The sequence below is a fragment of the Calidris pugnax genome, unplaced genomic scaffold, assembly GCF_001431845.1.
Source record: "Calidris pugnax isolate Ruff unplaced genomic scaffold, ASM143184v1 scaffold118, whole genome shotgun sequence".
In the NCBI taxonomy this organism is placed as follows: domain Eukaryota; kingdom Metazoa; phylum Chordata; class Aves; order Charadriiformes; family Scolopacidae; genus Calidris; species Calidris pugnax.
The window spans coordinates 1,445,833-1,472,943 of NW_015090855.1; the positions used below are offsets into that span (position 1 = coordinate 1,445,833).

The following is a 27,111-nucleotide window of genomic DNA, read 5'->3' on the forward strand; positions in this document are numbered from 1 at the left end:
AGGCATTTTCCATCATAAATATCCTATTCAGAACTAAACCCAAATCTCCACTCTCTGGATCTCCTAAAGGTACAGGAAACTTACTTAAAACGTTAAAGTTTCTTACCTTTTATTTGCATCATATTAAAGAAACCACAGGTTGTGGTAAAACATGATTATCCACAGGAAGTGTCTGCTTTTTGTGTGATCCTCTGGCTTCTATCTGCAACACCTTTGAGAATTACAACACAAAAAAGCCCCAAGAGAACTTTTATCTGAAAATGCTACATTCTTTTTTTCATAGAGGAAGATTTTAATTTCTTTGGCAGAGTGGACTGAGACTGTGTTCACATCTTTGTGCATTTCTTTGCTTGCCTTTTGGTTACCTTAGTGACTTCTGAACTTTGTATTCTAATGTATTCAAAATTTCTGGGAATATTCCAGGCATTGATGCGCCAAAAGAAGATAAAAATCTCAATACTGGAGTGTGGAGTGGTGCTCTGTCATCTGAAAATCCATCTCTCTAAGTTTAGTATTGTCCATAGGTCATTGAATTGTTTGATGGCAGCCGTTACCGTCATGAGGATAAGATTCTAGTGCAACACTACCTCAATAAAATTTAAAATATTAATATCTGAGTTAGCAAAAAGTGTGGAAGGGTGGGAAAGGAACAAATTGTGTGATTAGCTGCTGGCTGAGATGGTAGGAGTAAAACATTTCTTGGTTCACCTATCTTTTGATGTCTGAGTGGTTTTAAGTTCTGGTAGTGCCTTGAGTATTGTACAGGGGTCAGTTACTGTACTCTTATTTGTCTTGAAGAGTTTGACAAAGCTAATCCTTGATTCAGCGGAAAAATCACCTGAAATACTGGCATCTCTTTGTTTCTCTGTTCACTGGAACAGCCTCAATTGTTAGCCTCAATTTTCTGGATTATGCGGCTTTTTCTTGTTAGGATTTTGTAAGCCTGTTGTAGGGTAGAGGGCAAATTACTTCGTAAAAGCACTGTAAACCTTTTATAGGCCCCAAATAACCTGTAATTAAATGTGCAATGATGGACAGTGAGTTCTTATACCCTAGTGAAATACTTCACACAAATCAACTACAGTATTGTAAACTTCACAGGTAGCTGAAAAACCCAAACAAAATTCCAGTTTGTTTTGTCAGACTGTTCTTTGAAGTTGCTTGTCAAAGCATGAGCTAAATGTTTTTAAAAAGAAAACATTATATATATTTGTATATATATACTTGTAAGGTATAATCTTGTGAGTTACTGCTTAATGTCTAAAATTGTCAGAAATTTGTAAAGTGGAATTTCAATAATTCACAAGCTGTTCCTAATGCCTACTTTGCTTTGATTCTGCCTGAATTCAATCTAATGAACTCTGAAGTAATCCTGAATTGGTGATAATTTACAGGATGTAGGTTCAACTTTTGATCTGAATATAAAAACATGAGATTGGTGTATTGGTGAAGGAGAGAGAAACGTGATGATGACGTAGCAATTTATGTAGAAATTATGTAGTAATTTATGTAGAAACAAGCATTGTATTCATTTAGGTTAAAAGGATATATTCATTGGAAAAAATTTATTTTCATTGCAATTCAGTTCTCTCCCTGATAATAAATTTCTGTTCAGCTGTGGCAAAATGCTGGCGTGCCCAGGTACTCAGCTACTTGAACGTCTTGGGGATAAACCTTGAACAGCAGTGTGCTCTACAGGTTTTAGATTTCTATTTCAAGTCAAAATATAGCTTATTGATTCCTTAGAATTTCTTTTTGGTTAGGCATTGCAGCTCTTCCTTTCTCCCCCTTTAGAAACAGTCATGGAAAGGAGCACTTAAATAATCCTGTTGAGTACATCTTCTCTTTCTTGCTAAATTAATGGCTCCAGAAGCCAGGTATCTGTATGGTAATTTTGGTCATCAAATTATGGCTACACGTGCAATTGCAAAGCATTTTGCAAAGAAGGGTGTGTGGGATTGTTACCACCTTACAGATGCAGAAAGTGAGCTGTGCTTAAACTCTCAATCCTTGGTTTCTTGTGAGGCTGGAAGTCTTTTGGGTTCCCAGAAGGTCCTGGGGGGCTGAACTCTTCCAGTCCGTGGGGAGGCTGGGGGAGAGCGAGGTGTGTGGTGAATTCCAGCGAGGTGTGTGTCAGGGGCTTCCCTGGGTCCTTGCTCGTTGGTTTAGATGTGACGGAGCAGCCAGGCCGCCGGAGGAGCTGGGTGATTGGGCTCTGTGCTGAGAATAAGCAGGTTATGAGCTATGGACGTGTCTGCAGCAATTTTTTTGTCTGCTTGTCTAACGTGCGCAGCTGAAGTCTATTCAAAATTGGATCAGTTTCCAAAACCTTATTGTTTCAAGCACTAGGATGTGACCTCAAGTCTCCACATATTTTTGTGAATAACTGCCGAGTTGTCTGTCCTGAATATTATTCTAAGCAGAGGTATTTGAAGAAAAGCTTTTTCAGGCTGAGCACTGATGGCTGTAGCTCTTGGTGGAGAGAGAGCTGGGCAGAGAGCAGTCTGAGCTGCACCGCTGCGAGGTTCTGTAGTAATCTGCCGTAAATATAGACAGTGAACTAATTATATCCTTGTCAGGGACTTCCCTTCTTGGGGAAAAAAACCTACTAGGAATTTGTATACTGTTCTTCCCTGCATTGTAGGACTATAAAAACCACTTTTAACGTGTGTATTTTGGAGCTGAAATTCCATGTTCCCTAAAAGCAGGTGATGGCAAATAAATGGAGGATAGTGCCTTGCTTTGAAAGCAAAGGACTCTGAGGCAGAGTCTTCTGAAGCGAATTTCAGACTTCCTTTGCAGCATGATCTGAAAGATCCTGATGTTACTGACTTCAAATTAAAAACTTTTGGTGTCATTTTCTCAAACTGTGTGGATTAGAAACTGTTTAACTTCAGTTACTTTGAAGGGCATTGCACTTCAACAAGAAAGGAGAAATAGCTTCTTTTTTAATGCACTTCAAGACTTTATAGTCTCTTCCAGGCAATTATTACTGTTGTATTATGTTTGAAAATTTTCAGTGTTTCTGGTGATGCTCCTGGGAATGAAACTTAGTAATTATAAAATTATTACCCTGGAGTCTTATTCTACATACTTTTCATCTTTGTCTTACAACTTCTTGGAGTTCCTTTAGATAGACTCCCTAACAGCATTTTCACGGTTACAGTGCACCCAATGGGTAACTTCTGCAAATTCAGTAGCCAAATATAGGATTTGTTTTGAGTAAAATCTACATATAGGTCATCTGAACTAATTTTGCTCTCTAGTAAAAAGTGAGGTTATCCAACTGGTAGCATGATAAGCCTGACATGTTTATGATGTTTTTTCAAAGTAAAAATATTCCAGATGGTAGATTTGTTCGTGTATCTGTTGTTTCCCAGTAGCATCTTTCTTCTTACGTAATAAATAAATAAGTAAATAATTTTTTGTGTCTGTGACTATATTAACCTAGGTTCTCCTCTTAGGCTTGATTTATCAGTAACTAGCTAAAAACTTCACTCTGACTCATTGCTGCTCCTCCCACATTTGGAAGTCCATTCACAGGTTCAGAATTTGAAGCGTACAGAGCACCACTGGAGTTGTGTTGCTACTAATAGATCCCTGGTGGGATCTGGAGCAGCGATTTCTCCTTTCAATCTATAAATTATGAAAGAATAAACCTTTGTTTGCTGCCCTAATAAAATCTGTAGGTGACCAGTGTATGTGTGCATGTGTGTGTGCCTTTTGTGTGTAAAATGTATTTACTTGGCTGTAAAATTTATTTTTAATAAATAAATTGATACGTGGACCGTAAGCAGATATGGGCAGCTGAGCTCTGGCAGCAATGACAGCCTCAAACTGGCAACCTGTTAGTGTATATTTAGGTTTAACTGTCTGAGCATGAAGATAATGTTGCATCCATGTGTAAGAGAAATCTAATATTAATGTGGAGGAAAGAGCTATCACAATACTTCACATCGACTGTGCAAGTTCATTGCTTGGAGGTGTTTTTTCTTAAATGAGCACGGATGCCCACGAGCGTTTTCAACACTTGTTGACAGTGTTGCAAGGCCAAATAAATAACTCTAAATTGATGCTTGACCTGTGACTGAGGCACGTTCTGACATAAATAGAAGTAACCTTAAAAACACATGTAACCTATAAAGTTTATGAACTCTTATACCTTCACTTTTCCCAGTCACAGCTACTTCGACGTCTTCTGCTGGACACTGGTTGTGTTCCCCTCATAAATGCAAGGCCTTCTCCTTGGTGACCCTGGGGGACAAAGTGTATGATTATAACAAAGGGTGCATGCTCTGAATAGTTGTTTTGTAAAGCCTGCATTTATTGCTTGCCCTCTACAAGTTAAAAACTGTAACTTTGAATGGTAGAATGCATGAAATGTAATCTGTTCATGAAAGTTGCTCTTTGTTTAGTATAGAAGCAGTGGCTATCGGTTTAACTAACTGGATTTGCTTTGTAAGTGGATTCAGTGATGGGAAAAACAGATGGATAGTTACCTTAAATGAACAAACATAAATAAAGCTTCTATACTACTTCTCTTTTATAAATGAAAAAAAATGTGAAATTTAAATGTTAGGGCATATAGATTGAAATATGTTGTTAAAACTGGATGTGTAAGTGAATTATTGCATACCAAATGGAAACAATGGATGCTTGATTGGACACTTTACCCTTTTCCCCTTTTTGTTGACAGAGAAATAATTTAGTTAGAGAATGCTAAATATTTAGTATAATCTTTTTTTCATCTTTACATTTTAGGTCATCAATTCGGCTTCATCACACTTGAGTTTGCCTGCATTCAAAGCTGTTTACCTACAGTAATTTGCTCTGGTTGGAAGTGAACATGTCTCAAGTTCAAATTCAGAATCCTTCTGCGGCCCTTGCAGGGAGTCAAATATTGAATAAAAACCCATCTCTTTCACAGCCTTTGAGTATTCCTTCTACTACTAGTTCTTTGCCCTCTGAAAATGCAGGTAGACCTATCCAAAACTCTGCTTTACCCTCTGCATCAGTTACATCCACCAATGCAGCTGCAGGTAAGATTAACTCTTAAGTGCCTATATTCTTAGTGTTTGTACATTCCTGATGTCTTGCACCTACAAATACTTTAAAAGTACTATTTATCCAGCTACAGTAGCTTGTATAATGCTTTCCCCCCACTGAATGAAATCTGAGACAGATGGAAACAAGTCCTAATAATTAATTGAAATGTCTGTAATGGTAAAGAATATTTAAAACTGTGTACCATCAAATTCTTAAAACATTGCTAGCCATATTTTCTACAACTAGCTTGTTTTAAATAAAAAAAAAAGTTTTTTTTACATAGTTTGTTTAGTTCTATTATCTTTAGTTCTTTTATGACCAGTTTAATGATAAACGTATTGTGCTAATAAAATATAATACAGAGAATAAAAGGTAATAAATAAAAAATAGATAATAGGGAAACGTAGGAGAAGGAAAAAGAAATGAAGGACTTAAAATTATTCAAAGCAGGTGACCATGATGAATACTTAGAAGATTTGTTTCTTGAAGTGCAACTACATCAGATGCAAGCTAAATGCAAGAGTCTAACTTCATACCTTTGGCTTGCATTAAAACATTAAATGAATAATGCTTTATTTTTGGCATGAGCATTGCTTGGAAATCCCAACGTTCAGTAATTTGTTGCTTGTTTGGCTAACGAGTAGAGCTGTCTATTCCAGCAAATCTTTTCTGAAAACTGGTATATTGCAGACAACGAAGTGCTAAGGCAATGAGGTATTTTTTTTATTTTAATTAAGAATTGTAGTCAAGTTCATAGCTACCCATTCATTTATCTGATTTTATGTAATCTTTCAGCTCCTTCAAACATGGCAAACCCCAAAGAGAAGACCCCAATGTGTCTTGTGAATGAGTTAGCCCGTTTCAACAAGATTCAGCCTGAGTATAAGCTTTTGAGTGAGCAAGGTCCAGCTCATTCTAAGGTGAATATACACAGAAGTTTCTTGTTGCTGCTGTTTGTGCTCTTTCATAAATGGAAAGGCAAAGTGTATGCTTTTGGTGCAAGGTAGCACAGAATAATGATAAGGAATGGAAAGCTCCCCAAAGCCCTGATGGCAGGGAATTGTGAAGCTGTTATGTGCGTGCTAAAAAGTTGCTTTCCCAAAGTAAATAAAGGTTGAACTTATTTGTTACCTAAAACTACTTAGGTTATTTGAAGGGTTATTTATGTTAGCTCCATTATGAGATGCTTGGCTTTAACTTTCATTTAATAAACCAAGGTTTATTAAACCTTTATTTGTCCCTTGCAGACTTTGCTAAAAAATTTTGTATTAAATATGGATAATCTTTTTGCATTCACTTTCTAGGATGTTGTTAAGCTTTTGTTCTACATCTTGCCTATTCTTTAAATTTTCTGGGTTCTTCCTGTGGTACATTTTAATATTTTGAAATTGATTCACCAACTTTAAAAGATGAAAATAGTTTCTTAGTTCAAATTATCACATGAGATGCAGGAAGATTTATGGCAATCGTGTTTCTTTAGGAAAAATACTACATAAGGGGTTGTAGTTGGTGAAGTACAAATCTATATTTGTTTATATGGAATAAGTTTTACTACTTAATTTAAGAGTTCTCTCTTTTGCACATTGTAACAGAATGTTACTTTGCTCTGTTTTGGTTGTAAATAAAATGAACCTTTCTATCCTAATTGCCCAATATTTGGAAAACAAGGATCTTGGTATATGTTCTTTAATGGTTGAAGTCCAGTATGATTGGAGGGCACTAAACATTCGCCTGTTCTGGAACAGTTATTTCGGCAAAGAATCCTTAGTTCTTCAGAGTGGGAATATAGAAACAGTGAGGGCAGAGCAGCACGAGGTGTGCATCCCATGGCATGGCATGTCTTTTACAATAAGTCTCAGCAATACACAATTCCTTTGGTGTTCTGTTTGTATGGAGAGAGAGAGTTTTTCAGGAATACAGCAAACATACAAGCAGTTATTGCAAAGAACACGGAAGAAGGGAGTTCTAGCATTGTGAAACCTCATTGAAGATCTCTGTTGTATGAGGACTGAAGTCAAGGCTGAGATGTGTCTATTTAATCTGACATCGTGTCCTTAAGGGTTTTCCTGGAAAAGTGTTTGTTGTATGTTACAGGAATTGCCTTAGAATTGAATAATATTTAGAACTAAAATCTTTTGTCCAAAATACGTGTAATGTCAGCTTCAATGTGCAAAGGAGGCAAGGTTTGCATTTACAAAAAGTATTAGAATAGCATTCAGAGCATGTGTTCACTTGTGTTTTCATTCTGATTGAAATTAAACTTCATTTAATTACCAGGGAGATGTTGGCTTGCTGTTGTCTGATTAATTTGTGAAAATTTAGGACAATGTATATCCTTCCTTATCCCACATACTTAAAAAGAAGTGTGACAGAGCTTTGCTCTATAACCAAATAGGCTTGTGCTCACCTGTGGCCATGGAGAAGCTTTTATGGTGCAATGTGAACTTACCTTTCTACCTTTCTTCAAACTGCTGGAAAGTATCATTGAAAAAAACCCACAGTATTAAAGAATTATGGGGGGTAAAAGTCTGCATTTCAAGGTTACTGTTCAGAGTAATGTTGGCGTATCAGCTAGTCATGTAGCAATAACCTCTACACACATGGTGTCTTTTGTTTTTTCACCTATATGATCTCATGCAGGGTAGCTGCTAGCTACAATTACTGTGAAATTCTTAGTTCAGTAATCGGGGAAATCCTATCAGTGTCCAAAGTGTTTAAAATCTGGAGATAACACGGTAGTTGAGGAAAGCTTTGATTACTGTATTCTCAACTTTTGCATCACTAAAAGACTCATTGTTTTGCATAAGAGGGTCTAATAAATTACATGAATTCTGAAGTAGCTCATAATAAAATTAATGTTTTCAATTTTTGAGGTGTTTACAGTGCAACTGACTCTTGGGGACCAGCACTGGGAAGCTGAAGGAACTAGTATTAAAAAAGCGCAACATGCAGCAGCTGCCAAAGCTTTGGAAGGGACAAAATTCCCTAAACCTACGGCTCGTCCATCGCGTAGTGAAGGCAAGAATCCAGGTATACGTCACAACAAACTGATTTTAAAAAACAATTGTAGAACACACCTTTCTGGTTTTGGTATGTATAAGTTGCATAAGGATGAATAAAAATAGTGACACTGCATATTTAACAATGGCAATTGTCAGGTTTTGTGAGAACATGATCTTGATTTAGTCTTTGATTGTTGTAGGTGATGTGATAAAAATAATCATATTAAGAAGTTAAAAGTGTAGGGTTTTTCCATTAAGTCATTCAGGCTTGAAGAACCCACTGCTTAACTTACTGGTTTGTATTGTAACACTTGGTAGAATCCTGGAAAAAATGTTTATCCTAATCTGAAGAAAAAAAAAAAAAAAAGAAAAGAAAACTAAGTTAAAAAAAAAATCTAATTTACAAACTAGCTTCACAGCTCAGCTGCACATGATTGTTTTGCGTGTACTCTTGGTCACTTGAATTTAAAGCTATTGGAGCAGCATTAGTATGTTCAGCAAAGGTTAAAAGTTATCTTTTGTGCCAGTTGTATTCTGATATCGCCTAAATTCTTTCTTTAGAAACACTTCCTACAGTCAACAGTGAAACTATTAGAAGCTAGCAAGTACTGATTGTCTGCAAATCTGTTCCATAATTTCCTTTTTCTTTTGGCAATTGCCATATAAAAAAAATACCTTGTACGAGATTACACACTGATTTTTGAGCCAGTGAGGCTTGTGATAGAAAAGTTGACCACTTACGTGAGTGTTCTTTCTCAAATCAGAGCAGTCAGGGAGTCCATTCTTCATCCACAGGATATCTGCATTGAGAGAAATGTTTATAGCCCTCAGTAGCAATATACCTTCCTTTTGAAAAGGCAAACTGCGGTTGAAAGTGAAGAGCCATAAACCTCTTCTTAGGTCATTGAGTACAAAGAGAAACATTTGATCATTATCAGTAAACAACAGAAACAGTAGGTATGTAGCATGTCAATTTAATTGAGAAGTATTTTCTGGGGAAGAGACATTTCTGTTCTGCAGACCACATTGTTAGATATGTAAAATAAATTGGTAGCTTCACAAGTTTAAAGAAAAATTAAAAAAAGCCAGACAGCAAATGTACTTTTTTGTAACAGGATTTGTCACAGCTGTACAGGGCTGCTAATTTAATATGCATCATATAGACTTATTTTCTTTGTGTTCATTAGCATTTCTATTCAGAATTCATTCAAGATATTGCAATAGGCAAAACTTGAGCTTATTTTTCCCTGCTTTGAGACAACATGAGAGTTTAGATTGTTTCAGTTCCTTGTGACTCCCTTTACATTCCTTTTTATTTAGACAGTGTAACCCCCACAGTGGAGTTAAATGCACTTTGCATGAAGCTGGGAAAGAAACCTATGTACAAACCCATCGATCCTTACACGGGGATGAGATCCACCTACAGCTATACTATGAGAGGTGGCACTTACCCTCCTCCACGGTATGTATTGTTTAATTTTTTTTTTGGTTTTGCAGCCTCGTATATTTGAACTTCCGCTCTCTTCATCCAGTGCATTGATGCTATCTTCTGAAAACTGGCTAAAAATACAAGGTCCCTTACAGGGATATTCAGCTTGAAACAAAGCCAGGTTATGAAGCAAAAAGTTTTGATAAGTGTACCCCATTAGTATCTGTAATTTGTCTTAAGTATGGGGTTTTTTTTTGATTTAGGGAGGAGCGGAAGGAGAGGAAAAAGGGAACTGAACCAAATGATAAAGCGTTTTTGAGGGCATTCGGATGTAGCCAGTTTCATGAAGTGAACAGCTAAATATTAGCTACATACTTCTTGCATTTCCTTTCTATGTAAAAGCAAAAGTGAAGGAAACAGTTTGATGCTTTCTTGAAAGCTATTTAAATTAAAGTTTCAGTTTAAAGAATTGGATATAGGCATAAGAATCGGGAATTCAAAATAGACTTGGCAGGCCAGTATATAAAAGTGTAGTAACATTGTCTTTCTCTGTTCTACTTGGTTAGAACTGTGTTCGTATTGTAAAACAGAAACCTTGATACTCTTGTTTCTAAGGTTTCTCTCGAAAAATCCTTTAGACCTTAAATCAAAAATTGGCTTTTTAATACTAGTGCTTCAGTGCTATATCATGGTTACTGATATCCAAGAGATTCATCTATGTATAACTCACATTTCTGTTTATTTTGTAGACCAAACTATTACCTTATTTAACTCTCTCTCTCTGCAGGTACTTTTACCCATTTCCTGTTGGGCCCTTACTTTACCAAGTCGAGCTGTCAATTGGAGGGCAGCAGTTTCATGGGAAAGGAAGAACAAGGCAAGCTGCTAAGCACGATGCAGCTGCTAAAGCACTGAAAGTTCTGCAGAATGAGCCCTTGCCTGAGAAACCAGAGGTGGGAATTAATCCTGGTGGTGTAAGCGTAAATTGCTAAGATAAACTGAGATATTGTTGTAGATTTTTCCCTTATTGAGAGGAATATGACAGTTAGGAAATCTAATTCTGTGTAGTGGTGTTGACCTACTTGTGTCAATAGAAACACTTTGATTTAAAAACATAAATTTCTATGGAGCTAGAGTATTCACAAATGAAGTTATATTAATTCTTTTGCTGTGGTATTTTTCCACAGCAATGCCTCTGTCAGGTATGAGCACTGGAGGCATAGATAGGAACTAATATCTTATCAGGTATAGATCATATACAAACTTCTGAAGAAGTGTGTAAATGGGGTACTTGTATTCTAGTATGGACAACACAGAAATCAGACATGTGTTTTCTTCCTGGGCAAAATTTCTGCATGATTTTGTAAAGAAACATAGAAGTTCTAGAAGAGCAGTCCATGGAAATAGTAAACTCATACGTACATTTTGAGATGAACATAAGCAAATTTTTATCCCTCCATATATGTATGGCTGCCCAGCACTTTCCATTCCAAGACCCTGTTATTGGTTATTTTTTCATGCTTTCTTGCTAAGTTGCTTTAGGCAGAAAAAGTGCATTGTGTGGACACAAGTCACTCATAGCTTCTGGGGCTGGTTGATTGCGTGCACCCTCCCCATATTAGGTGTTGTCTGTCTGCTTTGGCCAAAGACTGCTACAATGAGTGCATTAGTCCTTCCTATATGGGCTCATTATACCTATCTGAGTTATGAGGGCTTGATGTTAGAACTAAAAGCAGGAGATCATTGATGTACTCCATCCTGGCATCTAGATCGTGTTGAGGAGGAGGCCATGCAATACAGACCTAGAAGAAGAGAGACTAGGAAGAGCAAGAGGACTGAGAAAATGTGTTGTGAAGCTAAGGGGGACATTGAGTGAAAACTTCCCAGTGTGCTTGTGGGAGAGAGCATTGCTCGGATAATTAGGCAAACCTGCTGGATCCGATGGTTCAGGGAAGAGGCCTAGAAGGCGCTGGTGGTAGTGGTTCATGTAACAGAAAGCTCTCCTGGAGGAATGTACGTTATTGAATGATGGAGGCTACTAAAAGTCAAGGCATTGCAAATGCTATCAGGGAGAAGAGAGTGATGCTGGGAATAGAAGCTGAAGGAGCGGAGATGAATTCTGCACTGAAATGTAGTGATAGGCAGAGTGTGGTCAGGGACAAGCTGGAGGTCCTCAGGCAGGAGATGTCAAGCCTGAGGGGGATGCTCCCCTTCAGTGCGGGGGAACCCCAAATTCCTGTGTATTGTTCTGTGTCAGTGATACATAACATCCTCTTCTCACCCTCACTCACCCTCATAAAAGGTAACCGACCGTCATTAGCTGTTTTTCCACCTCATGTAGCAACGTTCTGTGTACTGGACCCAAGGAGTCCAACTCTGCAGAAAGTAACAGGATCACGTGTAACTTACTATTTTTCTGTTCACTTTTTCAGAAATGCTTCTGTACAAATGACTTTCTGAATATTTGTAGGGTTGTGTTTAAAGTTGAGTAACATGAGGTCTTCAGAACAAACACTGCAATTGTCTTTACATGACCACATATCCTTTTCTATAGGATGTCTCATTCAGTGTAAGGGGTGTAATGGAAGTAAACCTGCAGTGTCTCTCTTTTTTTTTTTTTTTTAAGGACTTGATAAGGGAAATCCTATTGTGAATGATGCAAGAAGGGAGAATTATTCTATGAATAAAGCAGTTGCAAGCTCACTAGGAGCTGAATGCTGTCTTGACCCTGCTATACATATGCTGGGCAAGTCACTTAAACTTTCACATGCATTTGTAATTTTATTTTTCTATTTATGTTTGACATGATGAACAGTAAGAACAGTAAGAAATGCAGCTATGCTTAAGGAAAACAATCCTTTGAATAGAGAGTACTGTTTTATAATACGTAATCAAAGAATTCAGTTCTTAATTTAAAGTGTGGTACTTAAATGCTTTGTGGCTTTCAAATGTAGTTTTAGGAAGGTCTGAAGGAATTGCTGTTTTTGTAACAGCATTTTGAACTAGACAAGATGAAAATGCCCAGAGAAGCTGTGGATGCCCCATTCCTGGAGATGTTCAAGGCCAGGCTGGATGGGGTTTTGAGCAACATGGTCTAGTGGGAGGTGTTTCTGCCCAGGCAGAGGGGTAAAATTGATGATCTTTAAGTTCCCTTCCAACCCAAACCATTCAATGATTCTATAAGATAAAATAAGGAATATGTTACCATTAAGTGAGCACTGTTCATTCTTGCTTTCAGTGAGGCAAGGTCCGTAAAGGATATGGTAGTGTAAGATTGTAAGCAATGCTATTATAATGAGTGTATACAATGGAGGCAAATTAAGATTTCACAAGCAGAGATAATTCCTGCCTGTCATTTGATGTTGCCACTAATTTTCCATTTAAATGTAGTTATTTTTGTGTATCCCATTCATGTGTGTATAAACAGAATATGCTTAAGCTTGAACTAGAGGTTTTTTTGGAAAGGGGAATAATTTTGTAATTTTTTTTTTTCATTTTACAAATTTTTGTATTTGCAGGATTTTATTCTTGTATATTTAAATTAGAAAATAATCAGTGCTTGAAAGGAAATAATTTAATAAAATGATTAGACTTTAAGGGTAAGAATTGCCATTTCCCACACCTTCTCAGACTGCAAATCTAGAAGCAAGTGGCAGGAAAAAAAAAATTAATAATATTAGCTCTCAACTGGACAAGACCCTGCCTGAATGACCCGATTTAATTTTAAAATCTGCTCTGCTTTGAGTGGGAGGCTGTAGTAGGAAACCTCCAAAGGACCCTCCCAACCTAAATTAGTGTGGAGTTAAGACAGACCAACAAAGCTGCAGTACTTTGCATATGCAAAGACAGAGATGATAAAGCATCAATTTAAACTTAGCAAGAATAGAAAGCTATGCTTTCTAGCACTATTGTTAAACAGAAATTCTAACTTTTGCTTGAAAATACTGAAACCAGAATTGCTTCTATGTATTTTGCCAACTTATTTGGTAAATATCAGCTGTTCTTTATATCCTTAGCGTGGAAGAAACAGTCAGACAAATAGCTGTGTTGAAATCAATGTAGTTCTAATCAGCAGCTCCACCAGTTTTCATAATTTGCTTAAAGCAGTCTTTGAGGAAGTGCGTGTTGAAAGAGTTCCTAGAGAAGGGTGAATACAGCAAACAATTCCATGCTATTTATTTGTATTCTCTTGAACGGGTATTAAATAGGAAAAATCTAATCCAATAAATAGAAGTCCTGATTACCTTTTCAAGGAAAAATGTCTGAATTTGAAAAACTAGAATATATCTGAAATAACAAGGAGGGGAAAAAATACTTGTAATTAAAGTGATTGCGCTAATGTTTTGACAGTAAAGGTAGTAACAGATTTTTCCTAGGGATGCTGGTAGTAAACTTGCTGTAATACCTAGAGTGTAATGAAAAAAGACCTTAGTAGTTAAATACTTTTTTTTCTGGGTATATGTTGCTATTGCTTTTGGACTTATCAATTGCATTTGAAATAGGTTTTAGAATATGATGATCAAGACTTTTGAGCTGGGTATATGTTGCTATCGCTTTTGGGCTTACCAATTGCATTTGAAATAAGTTTTAGAATATGATGATCAAGACTTTTGAGTTCTGTATTCAATCTTGGTTTTGCCAGTTTTTACCTGGGTTGTGCCTTCTGCTGAGGTACAGCATGGTTCCTCCACTGTAGGTGTTGAGGTGTTGCCTCCTCTATGGTCATGCCCTCTGATGCACAGTGCATCTACCTGGATCCTGTGGGAGTGGTGCCATCATGTGGTCTTAGTGTTCGCGGAGCTGAGGATTGCTCGATGCACATCTCCATGTAGGGATCAGAAGTATCAGATGTTATCATTATATGGAGCAGAAGATTGCTCGATGCACATCTCCGTGTAGAGGTTGGGGACTGGAAGTAGTAGTGGGATCAGAAGTATCAGATGTTATCATTATAAAAGGCTGTTGGTCTATATGTGCTCTTCTGAAATGTCTGCAGCTTGAACCTGAAGTACATAAGAACAGTGTGAAATCTGATGGGACAGTGGGAAGAGTGAAAACCACAGATTAATTTTACTAGTAATTTTTTCTGTGGTGGGAAGAGGCTGCTTTAAGTGGTGGAAAAAAAATACTTCATGTTTTACTTATTAGTCTCAGACACTGGGGATGCTTGCTACCATCAAAACTAGTTTTAATCAATGAGAGCTCTCTAGCATATTTCTGCTGCTCCAATAAAATATTTAAATCATTTTTGTTACCTGGTTGCATAACTAGTACTGTGGCATGATATAATTGGTGAAATTGTTGCTGTTCATCTTTATCATAATCTTTCCAATATCACTGCTGGACACTTAGTCTTAAAATGTCTCTGTTACTGTTACCATGCCTCTTAGTTCATGTTGATCCCAACATCAGTGAAGACATTTTTGGAATCACAATCAAAATTTTACCTGGAGATACGTAGAAGTGCCTGTAGGTAAGCTTCACCTGGCACTGCTGTCCTCCTACCAGGTGTAAGTTCTCAGAGATGTACACCACTTGATTTAAGGCAAGTTCCTGACAGTATGTTCTCCAGATGAGAAAAAGATATGTAGATGAAGCACTTACAAATGAGCATGTTAAAAGACAGGACTATGCCAGGGTCTAATTAGCCATCCTATATTCACATTGGTCCCATTCTCAGAATCTTTATTTTTTCTGCCCTTTCTCTTATCTGATACTGTCTTAGTGCTTTTGGTATGAATGTCCAATCAGTATATGAAAACTGTATTTCATAAAGGTACTTCCATTTGGAAATCACTTCATTTAACACTTCACTTTGTTTTTCTATAAATAGATTTTTAAACTTATTGGCCCTTATTCCATTTGTTCTTTCCTGTAACGAGCAGATGAAAATATGAAGGTTTGCTAGCTTTTACACATACACCTTAAATGAGCTTAAGTTTCAGTTCTGTAGTATGTGTGCTGCATTTCTACACATTCACGTAAAATGGCACTAAAGATTAGACTACTTAAAATTTTGAGAGTTCAGTAAACTGGTTGGATGGATAAAATTCAATTTAATAGGATCTTTATTTTAAATAGAGTATGCTTTTTTTAGGTTAACGGAAAAGAACCAGATGATGAAAATCTCAATAAATCTGAAATAAGCCAAGTTTTTGAGATTGCACTTAAAAGGAACTTGCCTGTGAATTTTGAGGTATGTTTATTTTACAAGCTCTAGATTTGTTTTTATTAGAATATTAAGGGTACACATTAAGTTGAGTCTATTCTAGATAACCCAAACAACTGACTTTTAACATGTCTCGTTAGTTGTGAATACACTTTTACCTTTGACAGTCACCCTGACTGTCTTGGAGTTTATATGGTAAAGTGAAGAAAAAAGAAAAATCCACCTGTTCACAAATTTATGCACTAAAATCATGAGTGAACAGCTACGTTGTGGTTGTCTGTGCAATCTTTTTTCCAGTCTTTTTGAAAACACCAACCCCACATTAATGGTTAGAACATTAAAGTGCAGAGTCGAGACAAAGAGTATAGCTCACTCTGAAAGACATTTATGGAAGTATTTGCTTAATTAAGCACTGATGTGGACTACCCGCATGTTGCAGAATCTCACAAATAGGTTTCTTTTCTTGCCATGAGGTGACCTCATGTGCATCTTACTTTCCTTTCCTGGCCTGGCTGCTTGCTGCCTCTTTGCCCCTCCCTGATCATTTTAGTTACCTTAAATCAATAGCTTCCATAGGAGCATCTCTGTTTCACTAAATTATTAATTTATCATGCTGCTTTCCTGAGCTGGCAGAGCAATGTTTAAGTCAACTATCTGAATTATAATAGTAAGAAAACACAATTGTGTGTAACTAAATTGCTTGTGAAGCTATGCTTTCAATTATTGCAGATTAGCCTGAGCATCACTGGTAAAAATATACTGTCACACAAAGCCAGTTGTGGGTGGAAGTTCTTAATTCATTCTTACTTTTTTACTTTATGGATATTTTGAAGTACGATGTATTATGAATGGAGTTAAAAGACTAAATCTGTAGTAGACAGCTATCTCTTAGGTGTCTCCAGAATTCTTGATTTCTGAACTAAAATGCTGGATCCTAAAGAATTTATTTCTCTGTAATGTTCTATTATTGTAACATGATATATTTAATGAGGTGATGATAACTGTGTGGAAGTATGCACTGATGAAATAAACCAGTCATATTTTAATATTGAAAGAATTAATCAGTAAATTGACTAAGATGGGTTAATGACTTGCATGTAATTAATGTTTACTGCTTGCTGCATTTGATCTTTTTAAAATATATGTTTATTTGGGTGGGATTATGTTATTTAGAGTGGCTATGATTTATATCTATATTTTCTGGATTGTATAAGAATCTAAAATCTCTTTATCCATAGTTCTTGAGAGATGTTTGCTATAAACAATGTGCCCTACCATTTTTAATAAGTGTTTATCACGCTTTCACTCAGTTTTTCCCTCTGAAACAGGTGACCAAGGAAAGTGGTCCTCCCCATATGAAGAGCTTTGTAACCAAGGTGTCAGTTGGAGAATTCATGGGTGAAGGTGAAGGAAAGAGCAAGAAGATCTCAAAGAAAAATGCTGCAATAGCAGTCCTAGAAGAACTGAAAAAATTACCACCCCTTCCTACGGTTGAGAAAATGAAGCCACGAATCAAAAAGAAAACAAAATCAATAGTGAAGGTAAGAGACAAACAGGTTGGAAATCTGACTGTTATAAATAATCATCAGATGAGAGGTGTTTCTGAGTTAATTATAAACACTCTTCAACTGCTCAGCCTTTCTCAGCAGTCTGATACTGCAAATCAAATGTTATTTTGCTCCCACTCTAAATGGGGTTCTGACACCACTTTTACAATAGTTATCAGTAAATTCAGGATGAAAGAGAAACCTTATAAAAGAATGAGTGGCACATAAAAATTAAGCTCTGAATTTCAAGCCTTAGCCTTTACAGCTTTGGGTTTTGCATGACTCTGCTTGTGCAAATTCTCCTGCAAGCCTGCCCCTCCTCATTTAGCAGGATTAGGATTTGTAAACTGTTACCAGTGGTAGGTTCTATGTGGTCAACCCTGACAGCAAAGAGGAATAAATTGAGTGTTTCTCTTTGGCTGTGACAGTATTTCATTAAGGAACTTTTGTTTCCGTGTTTTTAAGTTCTAGAGATGCATGAATTCAGTGGCATGCTGCATTTTGTCTATTAAACCAAATATTCACAAATTTTGGCTTATTTCCTAAACATTGTTCTACATAGCTGCAGACAAGTCCAGAATACGGCCAAGGAATGAATCCCATTAGCAGACTTGCCCAGATACAGCAGGCCAAGAAAGAGAAGGAACCAGAGTACATGCTCATCACAGAACGTGGTCTTCCAAGGCGCAGGGAGTTTGTTATGCAGGTTTGTATGTTAATTTGAGAAATTCAGTTGCATGTCTGTAATGTCTTTTTTTTTTTTTTTTTTTTGTTTTTTTGTTAATAAATTGGATAGTAAACAGTTCATGGGGACCACACACAAATACTACGACAGAAGAGCTGTTATATTAAGTCTGTTGATTGGAGTCGATATTTAGCCCACTGGTAACGGAGGAAGGAGTTTTACGACATGCTGGAGCAGCGTACTGAAGGGGAGCCCATCTGATTTTTTTTTTTTTTTTTTTTTTTTTTTGGTCTTATGGTAATCAAGGTGTCACAAATTTAACAGGATTACATCCAAATTTCCATGAGATTTATTAAGAAAATATCTAGTGGGCTACATTCAAGGAAGATAAAGGTTTAAGAGAAGTGATCTGAATCATGGTTTGTTTGTTGTTGTTTTTTTTTTAATTGTATAGGGCATCAGAAGTCTATGTTGTAGCTGCCTAATGTTTTAATTAACAGAAATATTAATATTCTGTTAAGAGATACTAAGCTGCTTACATTTTGTAATGTAAGATTTAGTAACAGGAACCTGGGTATCCTTCATTCCCTCCTTTTCTTGAGTTTTTGTGTGTTGCTATAGAGCTCAGCACTTTCTACACTCTGCATTGCAAATCCCAATAGCACAGCAGTATTTTTAATACTTAGTATCTAGTAGCCTCTGATACTTAAGTGCATTCTCCAGACCTCTCTCCTATCCTGGCCAATTCAGGAAAGCTAGTTCCTTGCTTTCCATTATGTTAGTAAATCTGCTACTTCAGCTTGGAAAACCTGTATCTGCTGTGGTACCAGTTTTGAGCGCTTAGGCTGGTGCCAAGGTGAGATGATGAAATATAGTTGTTTGTGTGACTTCTGTTTGGGTTTTTTGTGCTTGGAGGCCAATGATCATTGATAATAAATGCCAACTTGCTTAGAATAATGATCAGTTGAACTGTTTTGTGACTCATGGCATGCTCGAGACACAGGTCACTAGTGAGTGTATACTCATACAACTGTTTAAGAATTGGTTTGGTTTTTTGTCCTTTTTTATCCAGGTGAAAGTTGGTGTACACACAGCTGAAGGAATGGGCACGAACAAAAAAGTTGCTAAACGCAATGCAGCTGAAAATATGTTGGAAATTTTAGGTTTCAAAGTCCCTCAACCTCAACCTCCAAAGCCAGCATTAAAGACAGAAGAGAAGGTAAGAGGTTCTAACAATCGGCCGCTGTTTAATACTACAGCAGAAGTTGAATTGAAACAATAGCAGCTTTGCAAGGCAGCAACAGTGTAGTAAATTCACCTGTTCTGCACTAGCCAGGAAGCAGTTGTATTGAGGTGACTGTTCTCTAAAAAATAGTGCATTTTGGACACATTAAGGGTTCAATTTTGCAAGTAAATCAAAGCCTCATCAGAAGGCTAAATGCAGGTATTTCTTTATAGAATGGCCCAGAATCTGTGATAACTGATGTATTGGTCTGAGAAACTTGCAGACATGTAGGTTATAGGACTCTGGTAGCAGTAGTTTTACGTAGCCTTATCGCCAGTTGCAGTAGAAAGTTTGTTACTGGCGTCTTTCTTTGGCAGGTCCTTTAGCAGGGAAGGAGCCTTGCAGTCTCCTATTGATTCCACAGATGTTACCAGGGAGTTAAAATAGCAAATCTGGTTTTAGATTTCTCCTTTTCACATGCATGCTCATTTGTGTCCAATGTGTTGTCCTCAGCAATACCAATAACTAATGTTAGTTTAACTGGCTTTCCTGTGGTATCTAGTTCTCAAAATATGTGTTCTTAATACCACTTCACTGGTCTATAGATCATTTTAGTCATTCAGTGAATAAGAATCACTGAACTTGTCTCTTCTGGGTAGCTATCTAATAATTGAGGGTTTTGAATAATAAAATTTTTCAGTAAGATTTTGACTAGTCAGATTGCCTACATCTTTAAAACTTGGGAGGAAAAAGAGTTTTAAAGAGATACTTTGTGTTTGGCTTTTTTCCTTTTATTTTTAAGACACCAGTGAAGAAAACAGGTGATGGAAGAAAAGTAACCTTCTTTGAGCCAGGCTCTGAAGAGACTTCAACTAGTAAGTAGCCTTACTGAAAGAAGCGTGGCCCTGATGGCCTGTGAAAGATGTGTTTTCAGTCCCTTCAATAGTGTCATTTAACACATGGCAATGAGCAAAGGTGTGTAACTGCTGCAAACAGTCTACCCATTGGGAAGGTTTTGTTCAGATCTCAAAGAGATTATTCCTCCCAAGCCATGCAGTATTCAGCTTGCTTGGCCACCAGCTGGGTGGAGTCGATGGCCACACCAAGGGCGTGTTTGTGCTAAAGAGTCGGTGGAGCAGTTTGTGGAGGTGCAGCTACTGCTGTTTGCAGTGTCTGGGCTTGCCTTACCTCGATCTGAGGGATCTTGGAACAGGCTTCAATCTGTGTCTAGGGCTTTCTAGGACAAGAAAGAACCGAGCTTTGTTCTGATCCAGGGACCAGGCTTCTTAAAACAACAGGAGTGAAGTGAGGGCAATTTCTGTGGAGGAAACGGTAAGGGGAGGAGGACAGATCATCCTTTCTGGCTCAGCAGAATGTTTCTTGGGTATAGGGTGCAAATGAGGATGGGAGCAGATTCCCTGGAAAAGGCTTGGGGTTTCTGCCACCTGGGAATAGCCTTCTGGATTTGAAGAATGGTTGCAGGTTGGAAGACTGTCCCAGAAATGTCACTCTAAGCCTGAGGCAGAGTAGCAATGGGAGGGTGGTGCTGAATTTGTTGAGGCAGGGTTAGTTAAGTTTGGCCATGTCACCTTACAGACGTTGAGGGAATAACTGCAGTATGTTGAAGACTGTTCCTGGCATGAAGGTGAGAAAGGGTGTCAGTACTGTGAAACTGGTCTTCCTAAAGCAGAGTTGGAGAAGGAAGGAATGGCCTTGTAGTTCAGAACAACCTCTTCATCTGTGCTTGGTTTCTAATGACTGAGAGCAAGGAACTGTGCCTGCATTTATTTCAGACAGCTGATGGTTATAGTGGTCACATCCACAGAAGATTGGTTGGAACAAAAAAAAACCCAAATCTGGCCACCAACTACACAGGCGTTGGCATTCTCTAATGTAAACTGTTGGGAGGAGTCCTTATGGAAAGTTTGTCTGTTGCAGTGTATCTGTTCTGTGTAGTACGTTTCAGGTGCTTTATGTATTTCAGTATAGTTTTGTTGTTTAAATTATAAATAGTTGGAATTGACTTGGATTTTGGTAATGTTTTACTGCATCCATAAGATCTTAGCTAAACTTCCTGGCTTCCTATTCAAACTTTGCCACCCCTGCTTTCTTCCATCTACAAATTTTGACTTTCATCCTTAGACCTGAAAGAGCACAGTCCTGCTGAACTCCATTTATCTGTTCGGCCACAGTACTGACTCCTCTATTTATTTCAGTGACACATTCTTCCCCATGTTTCTTGAGCACACCTCTGTTGTTTTCCTCCACAGTCCTGTGTGAGTTCCCCGAAAAAGCTGTTCTTAATCCCTCTTAAATCTAACTTAAGCCATAACGTCAATAAATTGCTATTAATTGACTGTGGCTGGATATTCTTGCTTTTTCATGCTGTGCTAACATTACATTTAACCTTACTTCCCTGTTTCCATTTTCACAATATACAGTTTAAACTTTGTGGACTATCTGTCACTCTCTTTACAATATTTAACAGTGGCTCTGGTCATTCTATGGTTTCATTATTTGCTCCTGCAGTTTAAATAAGCAAATAAAAAACTAGTTGCAACCACATTCTAGGTGTATCTTTTGGTTTCATGTCTGAGGCATCTGTAAGCTTCACTGACCTGAAGAAATTGCTCCCAGAGGTAAAGGTTCTCCTTTTGGCAGAAGCAGGTGTTGCACTGAATCATTTATTCAATAAGCAAACTCTGTCTTGATGATGCTAATTCTCTGACCCACCAAAGGCAAATCAAGCTTGCTAAATTTGTTAGTGTTTCAAAAGTAATTTGAAAAAACTTACATTTTTTCCAAAAGTGGCTTCTGATGCCTATATATGCCTTCAAGTGCCTGCAGAAGGGCTCATAGCAATAACCAGCATCTGTTTAGGATGTACCTCTCTCTTCTCAGGTAATAAAGAAGATGAATTTAGGATGCCTTATCTCAGCCATCAGCAGCTTCCTGCTGGAATTCTTCCCATGGTCCCTGAGGTTGCACAAGCTGTAGGAGCCAATCAAGGACACCACACCAAAGAGTTCAACAGGGCAGCCCCAAATCCTGCCAAGGCTACAGTAACAGCAATGATTGCTAGAGAGCTTTTGTACGGTGGTACTTCTCCTACTGCCGAGACCATTCTGAAGAACAACAATTCATCAGGCCACGTACCCCACGGACCACTTGCTAGGCCCTCTGAGCAGCTGGACTATCTTTCCAATGTTCAAGGAATCCAGGTAAATGTTCAGCTTTCCAAGATTTCTTCCAAAGCTATCCAAACCGGTCCAACCTGCTGTTTGTTCTGAAGCTTTTTAGTTCTGCTGGTGAATGATGTATTCTGAGGCTACTTGTTAAGCTGAAATTAATGGAAATATTTTACTCTACCTATGAAATATACTGAATTTTACAGCTTTTTAAATTTAGTTTTCAAATGTACATTTCTGTACTGCAGCCTCAGCCTTAATTCAGTGCTACTCAGAAGTCTTGGAAGAATAAAACTGAAAGTAACATTTTCTGAAAATTGCCATGATATATGAACATAATATGAAATTGAACTTGGCTGATCTGAAATATTATTTTTTTTTAAATAATCTTTCATATACTAACTTTTGGTGTAAGCTGTACATTTTCTTGTGTTTGGTCCCTTTAATTGCCTATAAGTTCCTATGTTAATATGTTAAAGAAGCTCAGGGGATTAAAAAGTATAATATGGAAAATTTTAAATGCAGATAGCTCTATCAGACCAAAGGTCCCAGCAACAATCATTATTACGTAGCCACTTTTATTCAGAAGGCTTGCAGATTACTAAAGAACATTGCAAGTGAAGTCAGACTTCAAAGTAAATGGTTCTACTGGGTGACAGAATGATTGAAAGTAAGGTTCAGCTTCATATATAGGCAAATACTCTATAGCAGTTGTGATAAATTTCCTGTACTTGGTTAACTGAAAAGAAATAAATTCTTCTCTTTTCTTCAGGTTGAATATAAAGACTTTCCAAAAAATAACAAGAACGAGTTTGTATCTCTCATAAACTGTTCCTCTCAGCCACCACTGATCAGCCATGGAATTGGAAAGGATGTAGAATCTTGCCACGATATGGTATGAAGACTATTGCTGAAATGCTTTCTCTTGGGCCTTCAGTGAGATGAGGGGTGCAGTGGATAGACCAAGGTTTCACATTGCTACTGGAGAGCAATGAACTAAATGCTATACAATTCCCTGGCAATTTCACAGGTTGCTGAAATAATTGATTAATAATATCAGAATCTAATCTAAATAACCTTCAAAATACTTAATAAATGGTCACAATTTTGGTCTACAAAAAATGCATTTGCTTTATCTTGGTATTATTAGTATGAGCATATATAAAAGAAAATGTACAAAAAGGAACTTTTAAAACATAAGAGCATATCAACTTATTTTCTGTAACAGAAAGGGCTGATATTTCATTGGGAACTGTAACACTTGGATTCACGTTACCAGACTTTCTGCTGGAGCAGAATCCAAATTGGAAGAAATGCAACTCACCATTCGATAGCAGGAGACGCTCTAAATCTGTTAAGCTCCCTTTTTAAAAAAGATCTTTTATTCACAGTAGTTGAACTATTTCTTTGTAAAAGTCTTCTAGACTGCAAACTGTAAGGGACTTTGTCTATAAAAGCCATTACGTACTGCTAACAATGTGTACAGGGTCTACTGTAATTTGAAAAGAGTTTAGTTCTTTTGGTCTCCAGTGGTGACCCGAGTACTGACTGTGTACTGAATAGTTTGCAAAATGTAAATATACTTAAGAAAACCTGATTTTACTGTTTTTTTTATACTAAAAAAAAAAAAAAATCTAATGGCTATAGTTTGATACAGATTTCTTTGATCTTTGTCACTTAATTTTGACATTTTCATACCCATCTCTACATCCTGCTGTAAAGAGCTCCTGTAAGACTAAGCACACCAGTCAGTGCAGGAGATAGGAAGGAACAGGACAGCCAGTTCGGAGCTTAAACATTGCGACGGGGCCAACGTGAGAACCGCCCTCTGCTCAGATATTCAGCTTTCAGGAATGCGTGTGCCAGAACTAATCAGGGATATTCTGAAAAGGTGCACCTGAATAAAGTTGAAAAAAAAAAATTCAGTTCTCAAAGGAGGTGACTTACTTTTGCGTTAGCCATGTCACATTGAGTCTTCTTTTAAACAGTCACATGTGCCCTATCCGTGTTGTATTTTTGATTCTTGTGTAACTGTTTTTCTGCAAAGGACTTTTTGGTTCTGTGTATTTTAATGTCTTTTGTCTTAAGCTCTGCACAGTTTGAGCCTTTACTAATTTAGTGTCTTTTTCCTTGATATTAATAGTACTGCTGAATTAATTTTCCCCCACTGCTAAAACAATTGCAATGGGAGTCCCCTAGCCACAGCGCCATTCTGGTGTTTAATGTAGCAAGATGAAATTCTACATCATTGCATTTTTTCCATCATAATTATACATCCTAAAAATCTACCAACAAAATTAGAACATTTACTTTGTTTCAAGTGAGCCCCGGTCCTCTTTTTACTAAATCAATGAAGTGGCCTCAGGTTGAATTGCTGAATGCTCTCTCTTTTCGTCAGGCTGCATTGAATATTTTAAAGTTGCTGTCTGAGTTGGACCAACAAACCACAGAGATGCCACGAACAGGAAATGGACCAATGTCTGTGTGAGTGTGACCCATTGACTTTCCCTTGCACTATTGGAAACCTCTAACCCTAGGAAGTTCTATAAACAAGTAAAATGTGAGGGGTTTTTTCTTTGCCAGAAAAATTAAAATGCGAAGGGCTGTTGTCTTCTTCAGAAGGATGAGAGGGTAGGTTTTATGATCAAGCTTGCAATTTTCATGTATCAAATGCAAATTACTAAGCAGGAGCAAGTGGATAAAATGTAATGACTGTGATACAGAGCAATTCTGACTGTGATCCCACTGCTTATATGATTTATTTACATATATTTGTAAACAGTGTGATTTTTCAGTGTGTTTGTTACAGCTGCTCCTCTCTTTCTAGAAATCTTCTGTATGTAAAAAGTAAACAATGTATAAGTTCCACAACTTGAAATGTGGAGGGGTTCCAAATAACTCCCTTTGACCACAAAAAAAAAATAGTTTAGGCCTCTCATTTAGTTAGTAAGCTGTCAAAATGCTGGAATTAACAAAATGCTAATTGATTAAAAAGGGAGGCCAGTTATATGGAAACAAATTGTTGTAAGCACCTTATTTATGGAAATAGTGTTTTATCTTCTAAGTAACAGGTGTTTTCTCATTTGTAGATGTGTGAAACAAGAAATGGAAAGTGACCCTCTTCTCAAACCGGCTAACTCAAACACTTTGGGACAAACACTGGACAGCACTGCCTAAAAAAAGGCTTTTGACTGGACCCAAACCTGAAAGCACCAGAGAAAATCAAATGCTTCCTATTAATGTAACCTAACTGTTTTAGAGTGCTACAGTCTTTACAACCTACTGTAGTGTCTAAATCATAACCGTTGCTTTTTCTTCAAACAGTGATAAATTTTTAGTTTCATTATGTTGTTTTGATTGAAATGACACTATAAATTTTTCATTTAAAAGTTTCTTAATTGTATCTAGAACAATAGCACAGTTTAGAAACTTTGTCTTCTGAGACTGACATGTTATCTGTGAACTAACTTGGGAAGATCATATCCATGTATGTGGTTATTTTGTTTTTATTGAAATAGCAAAGTTTCACTGGAAACAAATTGTGTGCCCACCATTTTTAAAAGTCCAATATGTTCGCAAACATTAGCTTAATTATCCAACGGTTGAATGAATTAAAACTCTCTAGGAATTTTAAACTTTGTTTGATCATTTTTGGTTAATTTCTAGTTTTCTTGAGTGGGGGGGTAGGGGAACTCGAATGCAACGTGACTTTAAATGATCTTTGATCGATGTTTTAAGGATTGTGTGTATAGATGGCACACAGCTCACTACATTACAGGATATGATCTCAATGTAGTGCATATAAAACTGCAGATTGATTTTCCTTGAGTGCTTTATACTGTTTAATTACATCTCCATGTAGGGCTGAAAAAAATTACCTATGTTTATATATAAACTGTGTTGCTTTTGATGTTGTGTTATTGCGCACTGAACTGTGCGCAATAAAGTTTTTTGCATATGGTCCAGGTAAAGCACGATAGCCTTGCAAGTTAAGTACTGCTTCAGTTCATTGTTTACGCTGGAATTTTTTCTCCCCATGGAATGTAAGTAAAACGTAGTGTTTGTCACCAATAAATGGTAATACTAAATTTTTTTGGTTAATTTATTCTTGTATGCCACTACAGGGGCTGCTTTTTTATAGGATTTGTAATGCTTGTGATATAGTACGGGCAGTATTGTAAAGCTATGGAGTAACTGTACAATGGTTATCAATTACATATAAATAACTACTATTTAGTAATGTGGAGGATGTGAAAACCTGGCAAGGTCAAGGAAATTCAAAAGTAATGTGGGTACATTTTGTTATTTGTGCCACAGTGTGTTAGTGCAACTGTATTAATGGGAGCTTAAACTAAAGTTATGATTATGACAAGAAACCTGGCACAACAGGTTGGTATGATTTTAAAGTTTAAGTCTCTACTTTTAAGTTTCCTTGTTTGCTTGTAATTTGAGTCATAACCTTGCCTTGCACTTAGTAATTTTTGGGGGCTAGTACTTTCAAAACAAAACTTTCCCTCTAGCAACAAAATCTGGCACGGTAGACTGACACATGACAGTGTATCATTTGGATGTGAACTACGTTCAGTGTGTACTTTACTGGTGATCTGTAGCAGCACTTCCTAAACTCCTGTTTGCAGCGCGTGTGGTAACTCTTGTCACAGAAAGCAGTTACTGCATTTGCTGTGTCTCAAAGCTAAATGTCTTGGCCATTTTATTTGCATTATCAAAAGCAATTGGGCCACATTAACTGCATACCAAACTTTATTGAATCAAGTTGTTTTCGATCGTTATAAGCAAAAAAAAAAAACATTGTAAAGTTT

General features: G+C 37.1%; 1 protein-coding gene across 4 annotated transcripts; it reads left to right on the top strand.

The window, feature by feature from the left end:
- On the top strand, positions 1-27,110 carry STAU1 (staufen double-stranded RNA binding protein 1). Of its 4 annotated transcripts, none has more exons than XM_014943770.1 (15): positions 1-69; positions 4,762-5,039; positions 5,842-5,966; positions 7,920-8,076; positions 9,369-9,510; positions 10,265-10,430; positions 15,575-15,673; positions 16,975-17,187; positions 17,756-17,899; positions 18,951-19,097; positions 19,906-19,978; positions 22,005-22,324; positions 23,064-23,186; positions 24,690-24,775; positions 25,381-27,110. In XM_014943770.1, exons 2-15 carry the CDS (start codon positions 4,847-4,849, stop codon positions 25,466-25,468), a joined length of 2,076 nt encoding a protein of 691 aa, XP_014799256.1. In that variant the 5' UTR covers positions 1-69; positions 4,762-4,846; the 3' UTR covers positions 25,469-27,110. The 4 variants fall into 4 exon arrangements, with proteins under 4 accessions (XP_014799256.1, XP_014799258.1, XP_014799255.1 ...); XM_014943769.1 differs by having other exon boundaries at positions 4-69; positions 16,957-17,187; XM_014943772.1 differs by lacking the exon at positions 15,575-15,673.
- Position 27,111: the final 1 nt, after the last annotated feature.

Coding starts and splice junctions, on each gene's coding strand:
- STAU1 (XM_014943769.1), top strand. CDS start 4,847: ATGTCTCAAGTTCAAATTCAGAATCCTTCTGCGGCCCTTGCAGGGAGT. Junction 17,188..17,755: donor AAACAAAATCAATAGTGAAG/GTAAGAGACAAA, acceptor TGTTCTACATAG/CTGCAGACAAGTCCAGAATA. Junction 24,776..25,380: donor GGAAATGGACCAATGTCTGT/GTGAGTGTGACC, acceptor TCTCATTTGTAG/ATGTGTGAAACAAGAAATGG.